The sequence below is a fragment of the Schistosoma haematobium genome, chromosome 6 (genome assembly GCF_000699445.3).
Source record: "Schistosoma haematobium chromosome 6, whole genome shotgun sequence".
NCBI lineage: Eukaryota > Metazoa > Platyhelminthes > Trematoda > Strigeidida > Schistosomatidae > Schistosoma > Schistosoma haematobium.
This window is the reverse complement of record NC_067201.1, coordinates 8,042,342-8,066,012: the sequence shown is the minus strand read 5'-3', so window position 1 is coordinate 8,066,012 and position 23,671 is coordinate 8,042,342. Positions and strand designations below refer to the sequence as shown.

At 35.7% G+C, this 23,671-nt stretch overlaps 2 protein-coding genes across 3 annotated transcripts in view; one reads left to right on the top strand and one right to left on the bottom strand.

The window, feature by feature from the left end:
- MS3_00008441 (uncharacterized protein) overlaps positions 1-1,233 on the top strand; it is a 152,015-nt gene extending 150,782 nt beyond the window's left edge. Inside the window, exon 15 of the mRNA XM_051216779.1 lies at positions 1,114-1,233. The gene's annotated coding sequence lies outside the window, so the exon portion shown is untranslated. The remainder of the gene's footprint in view (positions 1-1,113) is intronic.
- Positions 1,234-4,314: 3,081 nt separating this feature from the next.
- MS3_00008440 (uncharacterized protein) lies at positions 4,315-22,696 on the bottom strand. Of its 2 annotated transcripts, none has more exons than XM_012941750.3 (8): positions 22,518-22,696; positions 20,516-20,715; positions 19,851-20,006; positions 14,653-14,910; positions 12,928-12,984; positions 11,888-11,941; positions 9,879-9,932; positions 4,315-7,110 (listed from the first exon to the last, which is right to left on the bottom strand). In XM_012941750.3, the coding sequence occupies exons 2-8, from the start codon at positions 20,696-20,698 to the stop codon at positions 6,964-6,966; spliced, it is 909 nt and encodes a 302-aa protein (XP_012797204.1). In that variant the 5' UTR covers positions 20,699-20,715; positions 22,518-22,696; the 3' UTR covers positions 4,315-6,963. The 2 variants fall into 2 exon arrangements, with proteins under 2 accessions (XP_012797204.1, XP_051065393.1); XM_051216778.1 differs by lacking the exon at positions 4,315-7,110 and adding an exon at positions 7,390-9,120 and having other exon boundaries at positions 19,851-20,476.
- Positions 22,697-23,671: the final 975 nt, after the last annotated feature.

The following is a 23,671-nucleotide window of genomic DNA, read 5'->3' as shown; positions in this document are numbered from 1 at the left end:
GGAATCAGTGAGCGAACGTAAGAGAGTACAAGGCACAAATCAACGGAAGGATAATGGAAGAATAATGGATGTTTTTAGTACAGTTAAACAAACAAGTACAGTAAAACAATCACTGGTATAATTGGTTATAATAATAGTTTCCATTAAACCAATCGCGTTCTCTTGATAAAAGTAGGATGTTAAAACCACGGATTAATATAGAGACTGAACATTTCGTTTTTCTATACAAAGATCATATTTAAAATTAATGCAGTCATAGATTCAATTATGTAAATATTTATCATCCTAAACTTTGTGAAGTTAGCTCTTTTGCCTTTGTAGTTAATCTTTATTAATAATTCCACTGACACTAAGTGTTTAGTTCATTTTTAAATTAGTTATTTGAACATTCTCATTGATGTTTACAACTGTCATTGGTCACTTTCATATTAGCATATATGCATCCTGTATGGATTGCCTGAAGTCACAAGCATTCTAAGTAAAGATGTATGATGGTTAGTAGTGAAACCCAACACGTGTATTTTGTTCGATTTTAAAACTCGTCAGCTTGTGAAGTTTTAATCTATTTTTTTGTAATTAGTTGTTGATAAGTGTTTAAATTTGATGATGTGTTCAAGGATCGAATAATCAATTGATTTGAATCCTTTTTTAGATAGACATCAAATAGGTATTGATTAACTATACACTTCATAAGATTAAAAGAACTTTGTTTTCTTGATTCTTTCCAATGTGAATTTTTTGTTTTTGAGTGAGATCATGAACCGATTGATATTAGACCACCGTTAGAAACCTGGAAGTACTAGACGACCGTTTCGTCCTATTGTGGGACTCCTCGGCAGTGCGTATTCACAATCCCGCCCGCGGGATTCGAACCCAGGGCCTTCAGTCTCGCATGCGAACGCTTAGCCTACTGAGCCACTGAGCCGGTATCCAATGGTATTAGTGACTAACATCCATCAATCCACGAAATCGCGCGGCCATCTTCCATTGTACTAAGGTACATACCTGTCTCTAACCGACAAGGATTAGCTCCACTGGTCATGGCTTCGCACTAGAACTCCGAGAATTCCCCTATACTGACCATTTTTTGTTTGTTTGTTTTAATCTTTTTAGAATGACAATATAACAGAAAAACGAATTATTAATTCTGTTAGAATGAAGAATATAAATCTACTCATCAGTTTATACTTTATATTTCATTATTCTTCAGCTATTATTACTTATACATTTAACTAACATGTACATAAATGACAAAGAAACTAACATCATCAATTCAGTGTATACTTTAAAATGACAGTAAAGTTTGCTATAGTACATGATTATGCTCATTTTATAAATTGTACATGATATATACATATTACTTAAATATTTATAGGGAAGTAGCTAATATACAGTTGTAATATATATTGAACTTTTGAGGAGTACATTTTAAAACACAAATCTTTATCGAGTATTTACAAGAAAAAGCAAACAAACAGAACAGAATAGTTCTCCTAATTAATGGTTGTGCACTAATTTTGATAATTATTTATGTAATCAAATTAATGAGAAATATTCTACACAAATACATAGATACACGTACATAGGGACATTTTGTATACATATACACACATTTACACATACGTGCACACACACACACACAAACACATGCACAAATCTATCTCGTTTGCACTAAATTTGTTATGACTTTACTTTCTTTCAAAAGTAGAAAAAAAGAGAGGAAAGAATACGAACTTAAGGAATAACATAAGGTAATCTTTATAAGGTTCTGTTTAGTTAGACTATCGGTTAAACAAAGGAAACCATACATTGTAATCTAAATTGCAAAAATGTAATTTGTAATATTTTACATTTGAGAAAAGAATGATAAACTTTGATTTGGGATTTTATTTGTGTTGATCTTTCTTCAAGTTTAGGAGCACTGTTTTTTTTGTTTCGTTTTCTTTTTTAAAGAAAAAATATGTAACTTTTACTAAACGTTCTTTCAGTTTCTTTTTTATATGCGAACTGTATACAACATCCTTACTGAACGTTATTACTATGAAAATTGGGGATAATATTGTTTGATTGTGCAAGAAGAATGTTACGTTCTTGATCTGTCCACCCACTTTTAGTGCTGAGGATAACTTGTCTAATCTGGATTAAGACATTGACTCGATAGGATGACCGGCTTAACAATGAGGCTAGAACGCGTGAGTTTGAAGTGGGGTAGAGAGAAGAAAACTATCCTATCACCTGATTGGCTGAGAAGTACGCGAGTGAGAGAGAACAAGTCAACTGGAACACTACTCGATTTATTCTCAATTCCGATCTGGTTCCCGATCCCCCGATTTCAGATTAGTGGAAAAGGGTCCATGAATAAATAGATGACTAACCCGACCATAACGTACAATAATTAGGAAAATACAATTATGTCCAAAACTGGAGATTGGCGTAGAAAATAGCGTACAAAATAATACGTTTAAATTACAATAGCTTCGGAACAAAAAGGCTATGGCAGTGAACCATACATCTAACGAAAGCTTAGGATTTGTAGAATAGACTAGGGACAAAACTAAATGTCACTGTTTTACAAGCTTTGCATTAAATGTAATAACGTCCCGAAAAACAGCTTCCGTAGTTTGTCAAGGCTTCTTGTTTCTCTATTCACACCAGAGAATAATAACGAAAATTTCTAATGAGTCTTAAAAATAAGTATATAAGATATTTTAACATTTTATGTAGATTGGAGAAAATAAGGAACACTACAATCTTGTGATGTACATCCACTGACCACTTAGTACTTACCAACGTCTTATTATAAAAGTAAAGGGTATGATTTACATCAAGAGCTTATTTTAGTCAGAAAGCTAATGAAAATTAGGAAGTACTTAACAGCTATTTAATCACAGTTTGTGTATCCATGACCCTATCGGGAATAGAACGCAGATCCTGAAGGTTTTATGGCGTGTGCCCGACTATTAGACAACTGAGTCGAGATCCGATGGTTTATATTACTAATTTAAGTTAATTGGTTAAATTGTGCAATTATTTGTGCTTCAAACCCAACATAGCTGAACTCCAAGAATCACTTTACGAAATGATTCACCAGTGACCATAGGAACATTATTAATGTAAAAGCTTTATGAACATTGTTCTCTGATTTTTCTACTGGTAGGATGTTTCCACTTTATTTGTAGATAATACTCGTAAGCTACTAGTATTTGATAACAGATGTCTTAGAAATATTGCCCACATCTTCCGGGATCATCCGGTAAGTAACAGTAAATATAGACGCGGGGTGTTAGAAAATGATGGTAATTCAGTTGATGAGGTTGTGAATCTACATTGACTGGGATTATTTGGCCACATATTACGCATGCCTACCACGGTGTGCAATGCTGACTAGTGTTGGAGACGGATAGAAGAAAGCAGGGAATGGCCAAACCAAAACGTGGCATCAATCCACTAACTTCTGGTCTGATCCATGTTGGTAGATGCACACTAATTAGTTGAGGTTCGCGAGACTATCGTAACCAGTGGTTGGAGACTCTGGGTGACATGGCTCAGAATCGATCATAATGGCGTAGGTGTATACACACTTTGTCTTCCCTTAAACCGTGAGATGAAAATTACATTATACCTTACCTTTAACGAACTAATTCCTCCCGGTATCACAACTCTACGTGCAATCTTGTTTTATATATTACTACCACTGAAGTAACTGCTGCTATGAATTCAGTGTTCATCTTGTTGTGCTAATGAGGTATGGCAGCTTGGCCGATGCATATGTGCCTTGTCCTACATTATGGCTCACTGACTCTAGTTGTAATATAGTCACTAACCTGAGTGAATCAATTTTGAGCTGTAACTATTTTGGTGCTAAGTGGTTAGAAGCAAGCATCAGGAAGCCGTAGATGACTTTTATGCTAGCCAGCACGTGTCGACAAATCATTTTGGTGCTCCTGTGACATAAATGTAATGACAATCAGTTTCCACAGGTGTACAAATATATCTTGCTAATGAGTACTACAAAAAAATAGGGAATGAGAAAGTCAATACATTATGAAAATAAATCTCAACAACTGATCAACTTGGAAGTAAAATGTTATGAGAATGGATTTTTCAAAAAGGTGGACAAATCAGTTTATTGCTAGTGGTTTAATTGTCAAATGTAACACTCAGCAAGTCGTTTGCTATCTTTATTGTTTAAAATATACGTCACCTTTTTCTCCATAACATCTGTAATATAGATACTGTTCTGTAAATAGACTGAATATCGATTATGTGACAGATATCAAAACTTTCAATCTCTAATTAATGAGATTAGTCAGTGCCTAATAGAGTTAAGACATATATAGCCAATTCTGAAATTTCGGAATCCAATAAAGTATATCTCCCCCTTAAGCACCCAATAAATCCTTGAATACACTCGCATAATATTTTGAATGTCAATGGATCATAGTGTGTAGATAGTCAAAGAAAGATGCACTGTTTAAGGTAAATACTACGTGGATGTGTTCTTATTAATCCGAAAACAAAGAATATTTGAGCAAACAATTGTTTTCAACAACTTCATTACCAGGCTCCATAATTACTGTGATATTTTACAAAGGTCAGAACAAGGCATACATCAATGAATTTGACAATATTATGCGTTAGAAGTGGTGGATTTTGCATCCTGAGAATTTGGATATTTATATTCAGGACTACCAATCGCTCAAACTTAATTTGTACAAAAACGTTTGACTACTTATTTATTTAAAAGTAGTCAAACTAGGCAAACATCCAAATATCTATGGTTCTGAAAATCGGCGGAAATAATACGTAAGCGTTTGAATTTCCTCGTACAAGTCTCGATGTGAACATCAACATCGGGGTACAGGCAAATTCACTTGAAGTCTTAAAAACAAAATGAATGTCACGTCTTGGTTGCTACTGTTAGTCGAAATACAACAATGAGTAGAAAGTTAAATGAAACAAGTCAAACCTTTCTAATAATACCTAGTTAAATGTAACGTTCAAAAATGGTTTTTCGTCAAAGCATTTCCAGATATTTTGTTTGTTTTATTAGGAAATTTCGTGTCTAAAAATAAACTGAGCTGTTAATCACCTTACAGATTATACCAAAATGTATTTCATTAACTTTCTAATTTGTTAAGCATCTAAAATTTAATAACGATCAAATAAGTTTCTTCCAGGTTAACATATAAGTAAACTTCAAATAACTGGTTGGTCTACAGACGTTCATGCTGTTTTCCCAATCGTAGCCCGTGAATTAATGTGGTGAATAAGCTTACCCGTGGCGATGGCTCAATCGAGTTATTTTGAATGGAATATTTATTCCCCTAGGTCCTATCATGTTTAGCAAGTTGGCTAGAAAGCTATCAGAACGAAACCATGAAATCCGAGGGCAAAGTCAAGCTGACGACTATGCAGAAATGAGACGACAAAAATTGGATCCATCGGATTAACATGATCTGTAGATGTGCTCTCTTCTCAAAACAGTAGGAAAAGGGAATAAAACCTCAGCCCTTGACATAGTACACCTCACCTTACCCCACGGATTTCCTTAACTAGAAGTAAGTCACTTAATTCACCTATTTAATACAGACAGTGTGGTACAACTGGACAGAAAAAGATGGGTATAGGCAACATAAGCAAGGAGATAAATGAGGGAACAGGAGTACAAACAAAAATAAGCAACCACGTGAACGAAAATACTATATAATAGAAGATATATTTCAGACAAAAACAAAACCAAGAGAAACGTCTCTTGGTTACGGTACTTCATCCCATTTTTATGAAAAACGTAGAAAAACGCAATAAGACAACTGTCATTGGCTTCTAGTCTGAGCCATGTCTGATAATATTTCAAGCCACTGAAGTTGATTCATGTCTCGGACACCGAATAGGGAGTTGTGATGGACCGACAGATAGCAATCATATACAACTAGGCTGTTATGAAATTACCGCTCCTCCACTTTCCGCGCCCAGTATCAGCAAATAATGTTACATATGGTGGACATCAGGATGATATTCATAAAACAAATCAAAACCACTGAAGCCAGTATTTCAAGGTGATGACACTGATTTAATTGTTATTACTGTACCCGAACACAAATTGGCAAACTGACATTCTGTTGCCACTGGACATCAGAAGTCCTTCCATCCCTACGACGGTCGAACACAGAGAATCGCCGGACATCCTCGGCTGGTAGAGACCAGGTTCTACAAGCTTACAGTAGTACAGCTCGCACCGACGCGTAAACCCGAGCCCTTATAGGCAGACTAACATTACAACAGAGCGGAAGAAGGTTCAGATCGTCACAAGCCATTCTGGCTTTCACTATGCATAGATTGATCTCATGATACGCCAACACCAGCACTCAGCTTCCTACTAATCATGAATAAGTATTTCGGATTTGGAAGGTGTAAGACACATGCTATATTTATAAACACCAAGTACCAATTGAAAAACCGAGGTTTGAATTAGTTCTGTGTCATCGCACAATAAGACAATCTTATTAGCATACAGAAGGTAGGAAAGTCATTTTACAGTTAATCCTGTAATGTAGAAAGGTGGTTGCATACCCTCACTCTACCTGGGGTATTTGTGTATGGATCTTCCAAGATATTAATAAACTTCACAGAAAAATCCTTCCCCAGAAGACAATCTCAAATCATGTTTCTATCCAACAAATCAGAGACAACCTTAATATCAAGAGACATGAAGACTGTTAATCTGCAATAAGTATGATAGTGGTCTAACGTTTGGAGGAGAGTGAATAAGTGATCAAGATCTTTAAAGCACGCAGCTAACACAATAAATACTACTCAGAAAAACGTTATGTATGACCAACTTCAAATAATTGTCCGTTGAGCTCCGAAATCACGTTTCCAGGTCACCAACATCACTACTATCTACTAATCTATTTCCCTTTCTAGGTAGTTCAAGAAAAAGTATCCATATCCATATCATTTTTATCTATTAATTAAGAATAATATGAAAGTAGACAAAAGTAATATACCAGTTCCATAAGCATAATACATATATTTTGTTTCACCAATACTAGGAATTTCTGCAATCATATTGACAACAGGTAATTGACCATCCTTAACATCAGATGACTAAGAAATGAAAAGAGACAAGAATAAATGAAATATAAACCCTTTTAATAAAGTGAAGTATATAAAACTTCATTATAGTGGTCTAATTAGTAAAACATAATTTATCAGATTACATATTGATAGAATATCAGAAACATGTAATTGTTAGATTCATTGGAATAACACACCCGAGGTCGATTACAACTGGAAGACTATATATATATATATATATATATATATATATATATATATATATATATATATATATATATATATATATATATATATATATATATATATGACATGTTGGAATATCTGGATGTGAATGAATTAGTGAATCCATTCATGATTCCCTATGATAAATAACAATAATTAACGTAGGTTTAAGGAAAAAAATCACATCTCATGTGATGAATTCAGTAATAACAGTCAACTGTTAGCACAAAAAGAATGACCAGGAGAAAGAGCTTATATCTAACAAATATGCAAAACGAATTTCTATCAATGAATGCTAAACACAGCTTTGCTACATAGAACGTTCTTCTTATAGCTATCAACTGTCGTCTAACCGCTACGCTATTCGTATATTTTTTATGATTTATTTATTTATTTTAAACACATAAACATTGGTACAAAGAGGGACTAACATATATATGCACCACAAAAAATTTCCTATGGGATATATTATTGTTCCGGTGCAAAAATTGAAACAGGTGGTCTTCTTAAAGAACCACTCCGCGAGCTTTAAGTTAAGAGGTTTAATTCACAAGGCAGTGCAGCAAAGTTAGGAGACCCAGTGCCATGGTAACCAGTACCTAAGAATAAGTTTATACCTTATTTATCTCCTCAGGATTTTGGAGCCCATGTGTACTACTAGCTTGGGGTTGGAGCTTCCCAACTCCCTTAGGTGGACCCTCCGTAACCACCAACACAGTCTAGGTACGGTACATCCACTTTTCTTACTCTCAATTTTGTAAACAACAACTTTCTATATGAGAGCATTTCGAGAGCGAGCGAGCTGAATCTCCCCACCTTCGACATTTGAGGGCCTGTTCTTATAGGTAAAGGATAACACGAACTTCTAGAAGAGACTGAATAGAGCCGTAGTAAAATGGAAAGATAAGGAGATATTCTAGTGTCTAGTTAAAAAAATAGTTTGGATAAAACAAAACGTAAGTCCTACCAAAATTGTTGATGAAAACTAAGCTTAACAAATTGAAGAAACTATACTTGGCCGATGAACCAATCATGTTTTAGAGGCCATGTGTATTTGAAACTAAAATAATCACTTTAGATCAATTCATTGGGAATTTCAATGATTCTATTATCCAGTATTCGCAAGATTTTAGACTAATCAGAACTATCACTACTTCTGGTTATGAAAACTGAATAATTACAAAAAAGCACAGTCTCATGGGATGAGGTAGTATAGTGCTGTACTGTGTATTGGATAAAGAAAGCAGTACCAATGCAGACAGATCATGTACTAATTATTCATTGAATAATGAGGATACCAGAGGATCACTGGAGTATCAAGAGTGCAATGACAACAATTTATTAGACATTCACTTTGAAATGATGTCAATTCTAAAACTACAGCTTGAAAATGTCGGTTGAATGGTTCAAATAGACGAAACTGTTATCCCGAAAGTGAGATGTAAAGAAGGAAGGAGTCCACTGATAGAATAGATGAGTAGTATTGTGTTCAATCTAACTTGCAGATTTTCATAGTTCGTAGCAGAACTCTACAGAAAGATCACTTTTAATATGCTAAAAATGAATTTCATCGTAATACCTATCATTAGAAAGTACGTAAAACGAGGAACTACGATTTATACTGACAATTAGGGAAGCATACAGATGTCTTCGAAGATTCATTTGTAATCATAAGGTGTCATCCATAAGAATCACTTCGTGAACTGTCCAAGTAACGTTAAGTTGATGTTGTCAAGATTGAAGGACTATATTGGACATCATAGTATTTCCAAGGAGTACAATCAGCTGAAGTAGTATAGACAAACCTTCATAAATCTATAAATCATGGTAAAAGGTGTATATACATTATGATTTTTCTTTCATTCCCTGTAATAACTTATCGACTTATATCACATGCAGTCCAGATAAATCTGGTTAAAACTACTCAATACTACTTCTAAATTTGCTCAAATTCATTCCTATACCTTGGGATGGAACAATACTTTACTAAAGTATTTACAACTGATCGATCATTGGATAGTGATCAATATTACGTGTAAAACCCTTCTTAATGCAGATCGAATTCCATCGATCAAGTTTCAATGTGTCCATTAGTCTAGAGAATTAATATCGCATTCACTATGTTAAGATGTAAGGTGGTAGAACTGAGATATTTACAAATGATTGATCTCTGAGTAATAATCAATGTCATATAAATACATCTTAACCCTACAGACCAGTCGCGGACCGAACAACTCAACGATAACATCTCTGACTATGAAGTTGGATGATACGGGAAAAAATGCCTAAAGGAATAATCAACTTGCTCAAAATTACAACAGACACATATTGTTGATGAGTTCCAATTAACACAAAACCCAGGTTAAACAGAATTTCTTCTCAATTACCTCTAGTCACTCACTACTTTACAATTAACTAATCAATATTCTTCAATTCTTTATAACCTTTTTAAATGTTATCACAGTAAATATGATGAAAATGATAGTTAAAGCAGAAAAATACCTAAAATTGAAAATATATAAACAAACAAACAAACAAATTTTATACAAAAACAAGAGTAAGGACCAATTTACCTTTGTAATATTCATATTTATCACGTTCAAATTTTCTTTCAGTGTTTTGATCAACTAGTGATTAAAAAGAGGATAACAGACGATTCTAGTACTAATACCAATACTAATGATACTACTACTACTACTACTACTACTACTACTACTACTACTACTAATAATAATAATAATAATAATAATAATAATAACTAGTCATTAACTTGGAAAACCGAAAAATCGATACTTCAAAAAGATCATCTTCAGGTTAGTTCAAAAGTCAATAGTAAATAGGAAGAGTGCTCTATTTTAATTCAAAAATTACAGAGCTCACTATATGAAATTTGTGATCTGGAATTTTCAGGAAAAAAAATATATGCTGTTACACTACTAGAATCTCAAAAAGAGAACATCAATTCATTCAGAAGATTACACAATTACGTCTTGTTGTCAATTGTTAGCTATAACATAAAATCTAGATTGAGCAAGATTTATGACAGATTGATTGTCAACCATTTAAATGCTATTTGATTAGTTTGTAGTAGTTAATTTCATATTGTCGAATTCTTATTTTTCAATTAAATTCTTTTATTCAACCTTAAGTATAATTATCAGTCTATTAGTTATTCAACGTAAGAACAATGTAACTCATTTATCAAATACAAATTTATGCATTGAATTATTAACTAATTTACCAGGTACAGATTTATGTATTTGGCTTTAGGTTTCATTCAAAATGTGAGAGTTGATGATACTAACCAGTTGTTAAATCGAAGTAAGTGGAAAGGAGTTCAAATATACGATTTATTGGCTGAAAGTTGAATGGCTTAACCACTAAGCTATCATTCTAACTGAACTATAGGCAACATTATGCCGAAGCCAATCATATTAATTGGCTCTTTAATCCAATGAAGATGGAGAGGAGTCCCAATGTACATTTTGTATGGCTATAGATGATTTGAACCAATTATTATTAAGAACCACTAGATTTAAATGTTGTGCCAGTTAGTGCTTGTCAGAAAGGTGTACATTTTACAGCAGAATTGCATTCATAGACTCCTTTTTTGTGCACCATATACAGTATTGTTTTTTGTATCTATTTAATCCTGGATAAGTGCTCAAATATTTAACATCTTGTACGCGTAGAGGAAAGTGTTCACTAGTGATATGTGGTAAGAGAATTGAAATTAATCTCTGTGTTATAACCACACTGAACGCCTAAATGATCAATGACTCAATTAACATGTACAGATTGATTTACTTGGCTGTAAGACACACACATTTATTTAGAGGGAACACTGACTGTTTACGAAATATATACATCTAGTCTTCAATGTATTCCACAAACAAAGCTGGTTGTGGACTATCTTCTATAGCTTCACTTCTGGTCTCACAGTTATTCCGAATTCGCCGCCCTTTAGGCCTTCTGAAACTCCTATCTCCGACTGTCAATTGCAGCAACTCCTACGCAGCCCTCCACTGCATGCTACTTATAAGCAGTTTTGTGAGTAGCGTCTACTATACTACTACTACAATGAACGATAACACAGGTGGGGACAAGTGATGTATTTAAATACGAAATTACAGACTCTCTTGGTAACATATAGGAATCATATACTTCACTCGTAAATTTCCATCATTTGTCTTTCATATTCAGTATGATTCTTCCAGTTCACAATCCCTTTTTATTTCCCCTTTTATTCTCTTCAACTCGATCTTCTTAGCCTTCTGTTGCCAGGTCTTCCACTTTCGATTGATGTTACATACTACTTATGCTGTCAGATATAAGTAGCATACACCACACTACTACTACTCAGTTGACTGCACCGAATTAGGTGGAGCGGTTTCAGACTACAAACTCAACGATTAAAAGTTGAACACGACAACCAATGACCCAATGCTTCATTAAATGGATGAATAAGTTAAAATTCAGTTGTAAATTTGTGGGAGAAAGAATAAAGAAAATCAAACGTACACACGATCGACGCAACTTTTTAAAATGATATAAAGAAAAGAAGTTAGCAACAAGAACTTACATCGTTCAAATTATTTCTTATTTGATTTAAGTCATCCAATGTTGTTTTTAATCTCTACAATGCAAACAGATCACATACTTCTATGCATGTAGAATAAGAATTACATATAATCGTAAAGTAATAAGTGAATAGACAACTGATTTTGTAAGGGAGAGATTATATCATGAATTAATATCAGTTACTCAGATAAACCTATGGGTAGTGATTAAAAAATATAGGACTCCGTGCATTACCGAAGCTATCATGATATTCTCAAATAGAGAATGCCAGCTTATGTCACAATCCGAGGTGAGACTTTATATTGTATTGTATTGAACTACATGAACATAACTTAGGAATTACATAAGACTTGTAAATCGATAGGATGTAGAGAAAATGTAGATTGTTCCATTACAAGAAGTTTGGTTTTTATCTGTTACACTCAATCCACGACAATCGGTTGCAACATCCAGGCTTCTTATACGCTTGCTTAACCAGAAATCCAGTTGAGAAAACTGAGGAATAACTTGGAAGATGTAATTGGTAAAATTGAGCAGTCAAGTACATAAATCATTAATATATATATATATATATATATATATATATATATATATATATATATATATATATATATATATATACGAATTGTCCTTCTAATTCCAAAAAGGACATGGAAGCTGAGATCTTATGTGAGTGCACAATCAATGTCCTACAACAATGTGCCATGTTTATAATTGGTCGTTTATCATTTGATAGTGAGGTATCATGTGAGTACAAGTATAAAGTACGACTAGAACCTTTCGGTACATCATCATTATAATCTAATATCAACTGAAGAGAGTGACTGATGTCATGTCTATCCAATCCTTTAGGGCAAATTGAATTTTATTGATCACGTTGCAATGTATTAACCATTAATCCAAGTGACAAAGTTTCTTGTCAACCACCTAAAACTACTTTACCACGCTCTTCATATCCATCAGCTATTAAACCTTAAATTAAATGCAAATTTTATAAAATATTAAGGTTACCTTCGACAAACAAAAGTTAATGCAACCTACTTGATTGGATGAGTGAAGACTGGAAGTTATATCTTGGATGGAGTACTCAGTAGTTGGCTAAGGTGAGACAAACAAAAGACAACAAAAAATAAAATCTCCACTATAGAAGTCACAAGAATAAATTCCTAATTGGTGCATATTGACGATAAATGGAATTATTACCATAGGTAGACATAAAAAGACACTACGAAGGTTTACCAAGTTATCAACTTCTGTTTATACAGGTATTAATACATGAGAAGCATTACTGTGATTTTAATCACAATCTTTTATTAATATCATGAACCGATGTAAGATAGACAATCATTGAAAAACTAGGAGCACTAGATGGCCGTTTCCTTTCAGTATGGGACTCTTCACCACTGCACATCCACGACCCCGAAACCGGGCATCTGACCCAAAACCTTCGGCCTCGCGCTGGAAACCCTGACCTCCAACGATGTAAAAATTTAATTTCAATCAATTAGTGACATTGAACAACCATCTTTGGTAAGTAACTTCCTCACAGCTGATACGGTTGAACTCCACTCGTCACGGCTTGTCATTAGATCTCAGAGAATTTTCTCTCGAAGCTATCCACTGGTGAACACATGATGATTATCAATATAGGGTTGTGGGAATTGTCGAAGCTCATTGATATCACGAACTAATTTAAGTTAGACAACAATCGAAAATCTGGAAGCACTGGACGGCCTCTCATTACGTTCACTGTGACCTGCTAAAGTCCCATACTAGGACGATGGTTGTCTAACTTATATCGGTTAGTGACATCGATAAAATTCAACGATCTCCACAACCCTATACTGATAATATTAGCCAATCAGAAACAAGGAGACTGGTTTTGGTGGGAAATTCAAAGATGGATTATTTTTATGCTTCACTATAAAAAAATACGAGATATATTTATAATTGTTGGTTGGTCGGATACCACCACCAACAGCCTACTGTGGGAAAGAACAAACCAGATTCCAGAAATTAGGAAAAGACGATGAAAGTGGATAGGACACATTCTGGAGACCACCGAACTGCACCACGAAGCAAGTACTAACTTGGAATCCTGAAGAGAAACGCAAAAGAGGAAGACCGAGGAATACATTGCGTCGGAGATTGGAAGCAGACATGGGAAGGATGAATAATAACTGGAAAGTATTACTCAGGACAGGGTTGGATGGAGAGTGCTGGTGGGCAGCCTATGTTCCTCCAGAAGGGGTAACAGGCGTAAATAAGTAATCTCTCACTGGAATAGCAGACAACCTGGTAAAGTAGCAATGCCGAAAGAGGGCGATTTTTTTCATACAACTTCGTGTTCATAATGGCCATAGTGATAGTATGTTTGTAATTTTACCTTCGTAAATCCTCAACGAATTAATTAAATCAGATTTTACGAGTAATGACTATTTGAAGCTACGAGAAAGACTTAAAGAGAAACGTTTTCTGTGAATAAACTCTTACCCAGACCTATAGTGTTATATAGTGATAGTTCTACAACATTGAAATAAGAAAACCGATAATAGGACTTGGAAAACCAGTAATCTTAAAATCATTGGATTCTGACAGATTGTTCTTAGTTCTGTTACGAAATACATTTGATTGATACAGTCTTTCTGCCGATTAGCTAAGACAAGAATGACTTCAAAACAATACCGTCATTATAAAAAAAATTGCTCAACCTCACACATACTAAAACTTGACCGATTCTGCATAAACAAGGTAACATAAACATACCTGACCAGTAGCAGAGGTTAAGCGAAGTGATGATGCATTTTGCTTATCAAGTTGACGAAAACGTATCCATGTAGCGCTAAAACCAATCAAACCAGCAGCTAAACTAAATCCAACAGTCCATTGTCGCATTCGGCTAGCTTGAATGCGTTCTTCAGCTTGTGAATGACGTAGAATACTAGAGAATTGTTCAAATGTTACTTGTTCAGCTAATTCAATAGATGTTAACTTATCACGAGCTTGTTGATGTTGACGTGAAAGCTACAATTGATTATATATGAAGAAGAAAAAGACACACTTCACTTATCTCTTAAATTATGAGAGAATCATAAATAGGTATACATTTTAGTCAGAAAATGAAATAACATTCAATACAATAATTGATTTGAATGATGAGATGGTGAATCTTTATCGAATGAAATGGTTGGGATACATATTAGATATGCTCAACTATCAACTGCCTAGATATGTTAGGTTGGACGAAAGCTAGAGACAGTCGAACCGAAACATGACATCAGTCCATTAAAACGCTGACTGTTAGATTGAGGCGTATAGATTTATACAGACTATCTAGTTGGGGTTTTATGCTATGAATATGACATAACGAAGAATCGGTTGAAATAGCGTAGATATATTCATCTTTCCTCTTTACTGTGATCTCAAGTTTGAAAATTATGTTATAATCTTCTTTAGTCAACACATTCATCCATTCTCTTACTACCGTTAATAATATCACTACTTCTAATACTCTGACATTTATTTAAATAATTTTATCTCCCTGAGTAGATGTAGTTTGCCAGACCGTTGTTGCTACCTTGGCGTGGTGGTCGGGCTTGCCTATCGTGATGAAGTAACCGAGCTATACTGACTGGAACAACTGTTCCTCAAGGTCCTACCATGTCAGACAGGTCGGTTGAAGAGCGGTAAGACTAAAAGCAACAAACCCAAGGTCCGAAGGCGAAATCGTACTGCTGACTGTACAGAGGTGTGACAGCAGTAAGGTGTTTTCTTCAGACAACCAGCATGACAGCGATGCTGCCTTCCCACAAGGAGGGGTGGGGTTAGAAAAGGTCGACCCTAAAAATGCACACCTCGCCTTATCCCACGGATATCCGTCTCCGGCGGTGAGGTCTCAACAAGTACGGCGCTAACACAAAAATTACCCATTAAAAGGTCGTGTGTGACCGACCTCAAGCAGTTGTCCCTTGGGCACTGCGGTCACGCTCCCAGGTCACTAAGACCACTTCTAATCCGATTTCCTTTTCAGGTACCTCCAGAAGAACCCTTCCACGGTGTGGGCAACCGGGAAGTGATAACCGCCCTCATACCTCTAACAGCACTCAAGACCACTGTAGCTGACTGACTGAGATGTAGTTTGGCAAACTGCAAACGTTATACTTCAATACTTCAAAATTATCTAACATTTGTATAGAATAGATGGGATGTAGCTAGCAAAGGAATCTAGGATGTAGGTTTCACCTTATTTAGGATTAGTCAGCTGCATGGTTTGGTTGTTTAGCTTTCAATGTTCTTCTGAACAACATCATCAACGTAAACTCCAGGCAGTAGTGAAATGTTCGAATTTCTCCACATATACCTCACAGTTTGTACTACCGACCTCGATCGTGAGTGGTTATTGATGAGGCAAATGATTTTGTGAGTTCTTGGGTTGTTGCTACCGCAATCGGGAATCTGGTCTATGCAGGTCGGATTCCGACATACTTGAGTCCCCAGTTTTCCTGTGTCGGTTCTGGTGATTAATACATCCAAGAATGATAGTTTGTTGTTGGACTTCTTTTCCATTGTCAACTTTATGTTATCGAAGACATTGTTGATCGGATTGTAGGTGCTTTCCAGCACATCCTTTTTGATGGTGACGAATGTATCGTCCACATAACGGATCCGCATTTTTGGCTTGATAACCGGTAAGACCGAGGCTTCCAGTATCTGCATTGCTTCTGTAATAAGTCTTGATATTGGTAGTCCCACTGGTGCTCCTTTCGTTTGTTCGTGGATTTTGTTGTTGAATTGAAATAGTTGTTAAGCATAAATGGATGAGTTTTAGTAAGCTTTGACTTTGACGCTTCATGTACTTTGTGTCATTGGTGAGGAGGAAAAATAGAGTTTCCTTTGTTAAGCTTGATTCAGTTGAGATGAATAAGGCTGTTACACCAAAGGATGTTATCAGTTCGTCGTTGTTGATCTGAATCTCCTCAACATTGTTCGAGAAATGTATGGGATATTTTATGAAGTGATTGGATGGATCCACTAAATTTTTCAATATTTTTGGAATTTATTTGGATAAATTGTATGTTGGGGTTCTGGGGAGTGATAGAAATGGACGTAGTGGGATGTTTGGTTTGTGTATTTGTAGCCTAACGTAGAGTCGAGGGAGTAATGGTCCACTGGATTTCATTCTCCATTGATCTTGGTTTGATATTTGTTCAGCTTTGACGAGCTTGTTTAAAGTCCTTTAAATTCGTTTGCCTAACCTTTTGATTGGACTTGTGTCCACTGACTTATATGCTCTTTTGTCCTCAAGTAGTTCCTCAGCTTTCCTGATATATTCTATCATATCCAATATTCATTGTAGCACATCCTTTGTCCGCTTGACAATATCTTCTCTGGTTCTGAGATTTTTTAAGCCTTTTTGTTCTTGTGCGGTCAGTTGGATGTTTTCATTTTTCCTCTGAATTAGCGGTACTATGGTTTGTCTTATTTCCTGTTGACCCTTCATTTATTCCGGATTTTTTGAGTGATGACTCTAGTGCAGCGTAAAATTCTATTTTTGAAGCGTCACTTGTATTGTAGTTCAGTCCTTTTCGGATGAAGTGTTCCTCCATGTTCATCAGAGGTTGTTTAGATAGGTTGGCCACGCAGTTGTTTGTGTATTCTTCTATGGGTAGCTTTGAAATCTTCATTATTTTTTCCTTGAAAGTGTTCCTTCCCTGTTCTTCGTGTCGTCTGCTTGATATCTAGATCGCTGTTGTCAAGATTTTCAAATGTTTTGATGTGAGTATAATCTCTGGCATCCTCTTCCGATCATCCATGATGTGTTGGTATTTGTGGATCATGTAGCGTACATCAGATATAATTAGATGCACCATTTGCCTTCTATTTTGCTCAGCTATTCTCCATCCCATTGGGCAGTTGATTGGTGGTCTGTATCCTACACCTGTTGGCAGAACATGCTGACGAAGACACTCGTGCAGAAAATAGAGTTGTTTCTCAGTGGAAGCCTGACTTTTGGCGAAATCCCCTTAACTTCGAACAACAAGAAACGGGTTAAGCTCATTTGATTTTGAGATGGTGGAGAAAAGTTGATTTTCTTATTTATTTATTTTATCTGAACACATAAACATTGGTACAAGGGGGCACCAAATATATATGCGCCACACAAATTTCATTCTATTTGTGTGTAGGCTGTGATACTGACCGGATGCCCAGACCGAAGCAGGTGGTTTTTTAGGGGGCCACACCCCACAAGGCAGTGGAGCATCGTGAGGAGATGCAGTCCTATGGTAGCCGGTGACCAACAATTGGTTCATACGTCATTTGTTCCCACAGGATACTGGAGCCCATGTGCACCATTGGCTTGGAATCCGGTTAAGGCGCCGGACATTCGCTTTTCGTCCTCTCATTTTCGTAAACAACACCCCCGCCACGAGAAGGCAGTGAGTAGGAATTCCCTGGCAGAAGCTGTATACGCGTGGCCGTGCGAGGGCATTTCGAGAGGGAGGGCGGGCCCTCTCCACTCTTGACCATACCAGGGCATTTGGGGGCTGATTTTGACGAGATTTAGACTCAGAATCCTTCGCTTCAAGAGCTAACGCGTTATTCAGTTAGCCACTGAATCCGAATGGTTACACACTTGTGCAATGTGTACGAATTTCTGATTTAATATGTAGTTTTTTTTTTAAATTATCCCATTATTCATAATTTGATCAACTCTGGGATGTGGCAGGTATATACATTTGAAGAGTCCCAAATAAGCCGCAGCCCGTATCCTAGACTCCACCACTAGCCACATTTCGTCTGTTCTATGTAGGCTTGTGTCAGATTTACAGGTTGTTCAAAAGAAATTTTGAAGGAATATAAGGATAGCTAAGTCAAGACTTGGGACTAGTCTGTGAAGTCAATGACCGCTAGTTTACGCGGTACTACTCTGTTAGAGTCCACCCGATAACCGCGATAAGTGGTTGGGGACATTGGGTAACATGCCCCACAATGGCGCATATGAATATGCATTCGACCTTTATCTTCCTTCGGATCTTCATGGATAACTTATCTATTATTTTCTAACTATATTCCCATTGTTTAATAATTCACATTACTGATAACACTGCCATTTCGGATCTTGTTATTTATCGTATTCATTACATCTGGTTATGCTAACGTGGCATGGGAACTTGCGTTGACGAACATTTGTGTCGTGCCGTACGTTGATTATGAGTGACTGACTAGTTTGTCTGTTCGAAACAATAGAATTCAAAAAATAGGTATTACCTATAGATGAGTTATATGCTAGCCACTTGTAAGTAATACTATGATGCAATCAACCATAGTATCAAGTGGATGACACTGTAATCTGAAGTGACGGATTTGAAACTTGTTAATCAGATAATATTGTGAACATTTATCTGAACTGTGAATATCGAATTCGCTTATTTCGAAATGCTGTTTGCTGGCGTAGGAGTAAATTGGAAGAAGACCAAGGGGAACTAAACCAAAACATAGTATCAGCCCCATAATAGCCATTGACTTCTGGAAGGAGGAGTTTTGGTAAGTGCTGACACATAAATAAGCTCTGAGCGGTGGACAAGATAAGTGATTGAAAAATCTTGATAATGTTCCTCGATTCCTAATGTTTTGTACTACCACTTATACTAGCTACTACTATTCTGGCATTTGTTTTGATAATTTTATCTCGCTGTGTTGATATGATGTGACAAACTGAACAAATGCTCATGTTAGCCTAGTTCAATGTTGCATATGATTGACTGATTGATAAAGCACCATGTAGGATTAAACACCTAGGTCATCTGATCAACTATCAGTTACAGCTGACTACTATATCTTAACTAGATCATACTAAATCATTCTACATTAAGTTAAAAAAGTTGAACTTTCAAACTTTATCGAGTAATTCATAACACTTTACCAAAACACAATCACGATAAGAAACCAAAATAATTATTTACCTCATGCAACTCTGTAACTAATTTCAAAAAACTTTCATCACTACGTTTAACACTATCTAGTTGTATGTTAATTCGATTTCTAGCTTCTTCTAACTGAAACACTTCCGTTTGACAAGCTCTTCTTTCGACTTGTTTCTGTACGAAGTTTCTTTCAGCCTATAATTTGAAGGAAAAGAGTAAAAGCATTAGGAAAATGTCGTTAAATATTCAATATCCCGCTTATATATAAATGGGATAAAGAATATGAACAAATCAGGATAAGATAACAAAACATAAGCTTTATACATTTGAGGAAAAGCACAAACATGCAAAAAAAAATCGGTATCATTTTATGAAAACAGCGTAATAAAACAAAGAGAGAAAGGTATTTCATCAGTACAACAATCAACCAAAAAAGTACGAAGAGAAACTTCCACTACTCAGCTGATTTACGATTCAAGTAGCGAACCAAAGTGAATTGCAGTCTGTACAGCAGTGGTTTGAATTTTCAAACGAAATTCAGTTTTTTGTTGATGAACCCATTTACATCTTGTTTCATGGGTAAAGTATATTACTGTTGTGCCTGAGAGTGACCAGGTTATTCCTGGAAGAGGATCGGGACATTATATTTTATCTACAGAAAAATACTGGCTGGTAGAAAGATTTAATCGTAAAACATGACTTACTTCAGCGACTCCAACATGTAAGGATCTAACACGATCCAATCCAGTTAGATTATCGTAAATTTCATAAATTGGACGATAGTCCGTAGATTTTAGTTTTTCATACGAGTCAATAATAGATTGTCTAACAACAGCCGGAAAATTCACAAGATTCTTTACTAATCGCATGGGTAAATTTGGAAGCATGGCTTGAATTGAAACACCTATAGAAAAGTAATTTGATGAGTGACAGTTCATAACACTGAATAATCACCACAAAATGAAGTAATTGTACAGAATTTTATTTGAAAATTACTTTTAGACGAACACGTACACATTTATCAATGTATTTATTTCAACGAATTAATACTCTTCATTTTGTACGAAAATGCTACTTCAACTTTACCACATGTCTGACCAACAACAACCGATGAGAATAACCGGACATACAGTGATATTACATGCCATTACTTTATTAAACTGATGGAAATCACTTCCATGCTATACTCTGATCAAACAGCTTTCGATAGCAAGTTCTACATTTTTCGATGTCATAGCTGGTTTAGGTTAATACGATAAGAAACAACACAAATAAAATGAGAATATAAAACCATATTGAAGATGAATTAATGACAAGTTTTAATGTCCGTCCCTTATTCATTGATGTTTTTCCTAATTAAGTACTGAATGCTATACATAGTCATCTAGAGTTTAGTACTAATTAAAAATAGAGATCTCTAATAAATTCCTTTGGTAGTTTTAATGCCTTAAAATTATGATCAGGTCTTACTTTATTAGGATTTTGAAATCTTTATAGATGAACAGATGCAGCTTTGGGATCACGAGTTCCTCGCCATAGGACCGAAAGACAGAGATCAAGTTTAATCTAGTGTCTACTTTGATGCAGAATCAGCAAAACCATACTATACAGACGGCCTTAAGAAACGTAAACATTAACTAGTCAGAAAACAGCCAATCAGAATGAAGATTTATGAAATGGTTTTAAAATACAAAAACAATGATGAAATTACAGAGGATTAAGAGTTTTGACACGATAAACAAACTTCTACCCGAATTGTGTGCTGATTTTGTTCAGAAGAACATTTAAAGCTCCAAGACCAAACCATCCAGCTCAGAGAACAAAACTATACCTAAGCTACAAATTCCCATCTCAAAAATCGGCTTTATTTCAACTGCTAAGGATAAAACTCTATAACCCTAACTCATGAACTTAATACTTACGACACTAACTTCTATAACCTAGATTTAAATCCTAAAGTAATAACCCTAATAGTCTATTCAGTGAGACTGATTTATGGACAAACTTTGAGTGACGCTACATTGACCTTGGTAATGTTCAGTTACTTGGTTATAAACAAGTGTGAGAAGTCAGGAATGACTTGCAGCCGTGTGTTAAGATTAAGAACTAGATTCAGGTTTGCAATCACGAACTGACATCGGCTATAATGCCTAAGTAAGATTTAGCCAAATGAATGGATAAATTACGTCCCCAAATCCATGACTGATGATATTAACTCTGATTGGTTCGTCTATAAACTAGCCACAGCTGTCGGCTAATTTAACGTCGTATTACTGCCTAAACGCATTAGCACGATATTAAGATACAGACTTAAGGAAATGAATAAAAATTTTAAAAAGTACAGACCGAAGGATTGATAAACTTGGTGGCTATTTTGGATAACGAAGCAAGTTTAGAAGAAATCAGAGACCCTGAGCCACTATAATGGGTAATTACTTACAAACGTATTATTATATATGTAGTTCTAAGTTTGCGAAAGTCGAAGGCATAATGCAAACGAGAAGACAGTAGAATTGTTTATATGAAACCTGTTAGCTACATGTCTGTGCACCTGATTTCAAGTAAATATACTCAACCTCTCTACTGCTTTTTAAGCTTGAAAGGGATCAACATCAGGCTTAAGAAATATACCTAAGCCAACGACGAGTCAACGCGAAAAACCAAGAGCCAACAAGTGATGTGACCAAAACTCATATTTGCACCTACACAATGGACAGTACGAAGTGGATTACCAAGCGTAACAAAGGAGGAATACGCTGACTAGTTCATACATGGCCATTAGACTTTGATAGTTTAATATCCAAAAATGTAGAGAGGCAAGCAGTCTACCTCAAGAGCCAGCTTAGTGACCCTAAATTCAAAAATGCAACGACCTTCAGAACTACATTAAAAAACGTTGATGAAGACATGTTATTTGGCCTAAAGAGGTAATTGTAAATTGATTAAAAACATAAGTGAAAGGGATTATTAACTCAGAAACTTGATTTTCTTGATTTATTTTAACTAGAAGACTTAATTTTGATGCTATCGTTGCCGTTCTGAACTGAGTTATTGTAGCGGTAAATAAATCCCCAAAATAAATAGCTCTGTAAGTTTTCGACATTGGATGCTGACCACATTAGCTTTAGTGGACTCATCTAGCTGAAGGCGCTCGGTCATGCATCAACACCAGATCACGAGTGGGAACGCCGTGCTCAACAACCCCTGCAATCGCTAGCCAGATTAGATCACACGATCCTCGATATATTGATAGCTTATCAAATATATCTTCGAATCTCCTCGCTTCTGTCTTTTGATTTCACTTGGTGTGTAAGATTCATACTAGAATTAGACCAACGATTCATCATGACCGTGACGGCTCGCTGATGGATCCTGTAGTCATTGAGAAAGGTACCGTTTTAAGGCTACTTCAGCATCTCAAACCTGATAAGTCCAGTGGTCCTGATGATATTCATCTTAGGATTATGAAAGTCATATCAGATGAAATTGCTGAACCATTAACGATACTATTTGAAATGTCTCTGAGACAGTCCAGACTGCCTAGAGACTGGAAAGACGCTATAATAAGTCCGGTGTATAAGGCTGGGAGTAGGGATTTAGCTAGTAACTATAGACCCGCTAGCTTAACTAGTGCAGTTGTAAAACTGATGGAGAAAATAATTCGGATATCTGTTATAAATTATGTCGAAGGGCATAATCTTTTCTCCAGGGCACAACATGGTTTTCGGAAAGGCCTATCTTGCTTGACAAATCTTCTCATTGCAAGAGAAGATTTGGCGGCTGAAAAAGACCGGAATGTTCCTGTGGATGTGATTTTCATAGAGCTAAGTAAAGCCTTTGATAAGGTTTCCCACTCTGGT

What these genes read in the sequence shown, in the direction of transcription:
- MS3_00008440 (XM_012941750.3), bottom strand. Translation starts at nt 20,698, where the DNA reads ATGCTTCCAAATTTACCCATGCGATTAGTAAAGAATCTTGTGAATTTT. An exon ending in TACATGTTGGAGTCGCTGAA is followed by an intron (nt 20,007 to 20,515) that starts GTAAGTCATGTT and finishes TTCAAATTATAG; the next exon opens with GCTGAAAGAAACTTCGTACA. An exon ending in TAGTTACAGAGTTGCATGAG is followed by an intron (nt 14,911 to 19,850) that starts GTAAATAATTAT and finishes AATCAATTGTAG; the next exon opens with CTTTCACGTCAACATCAACA.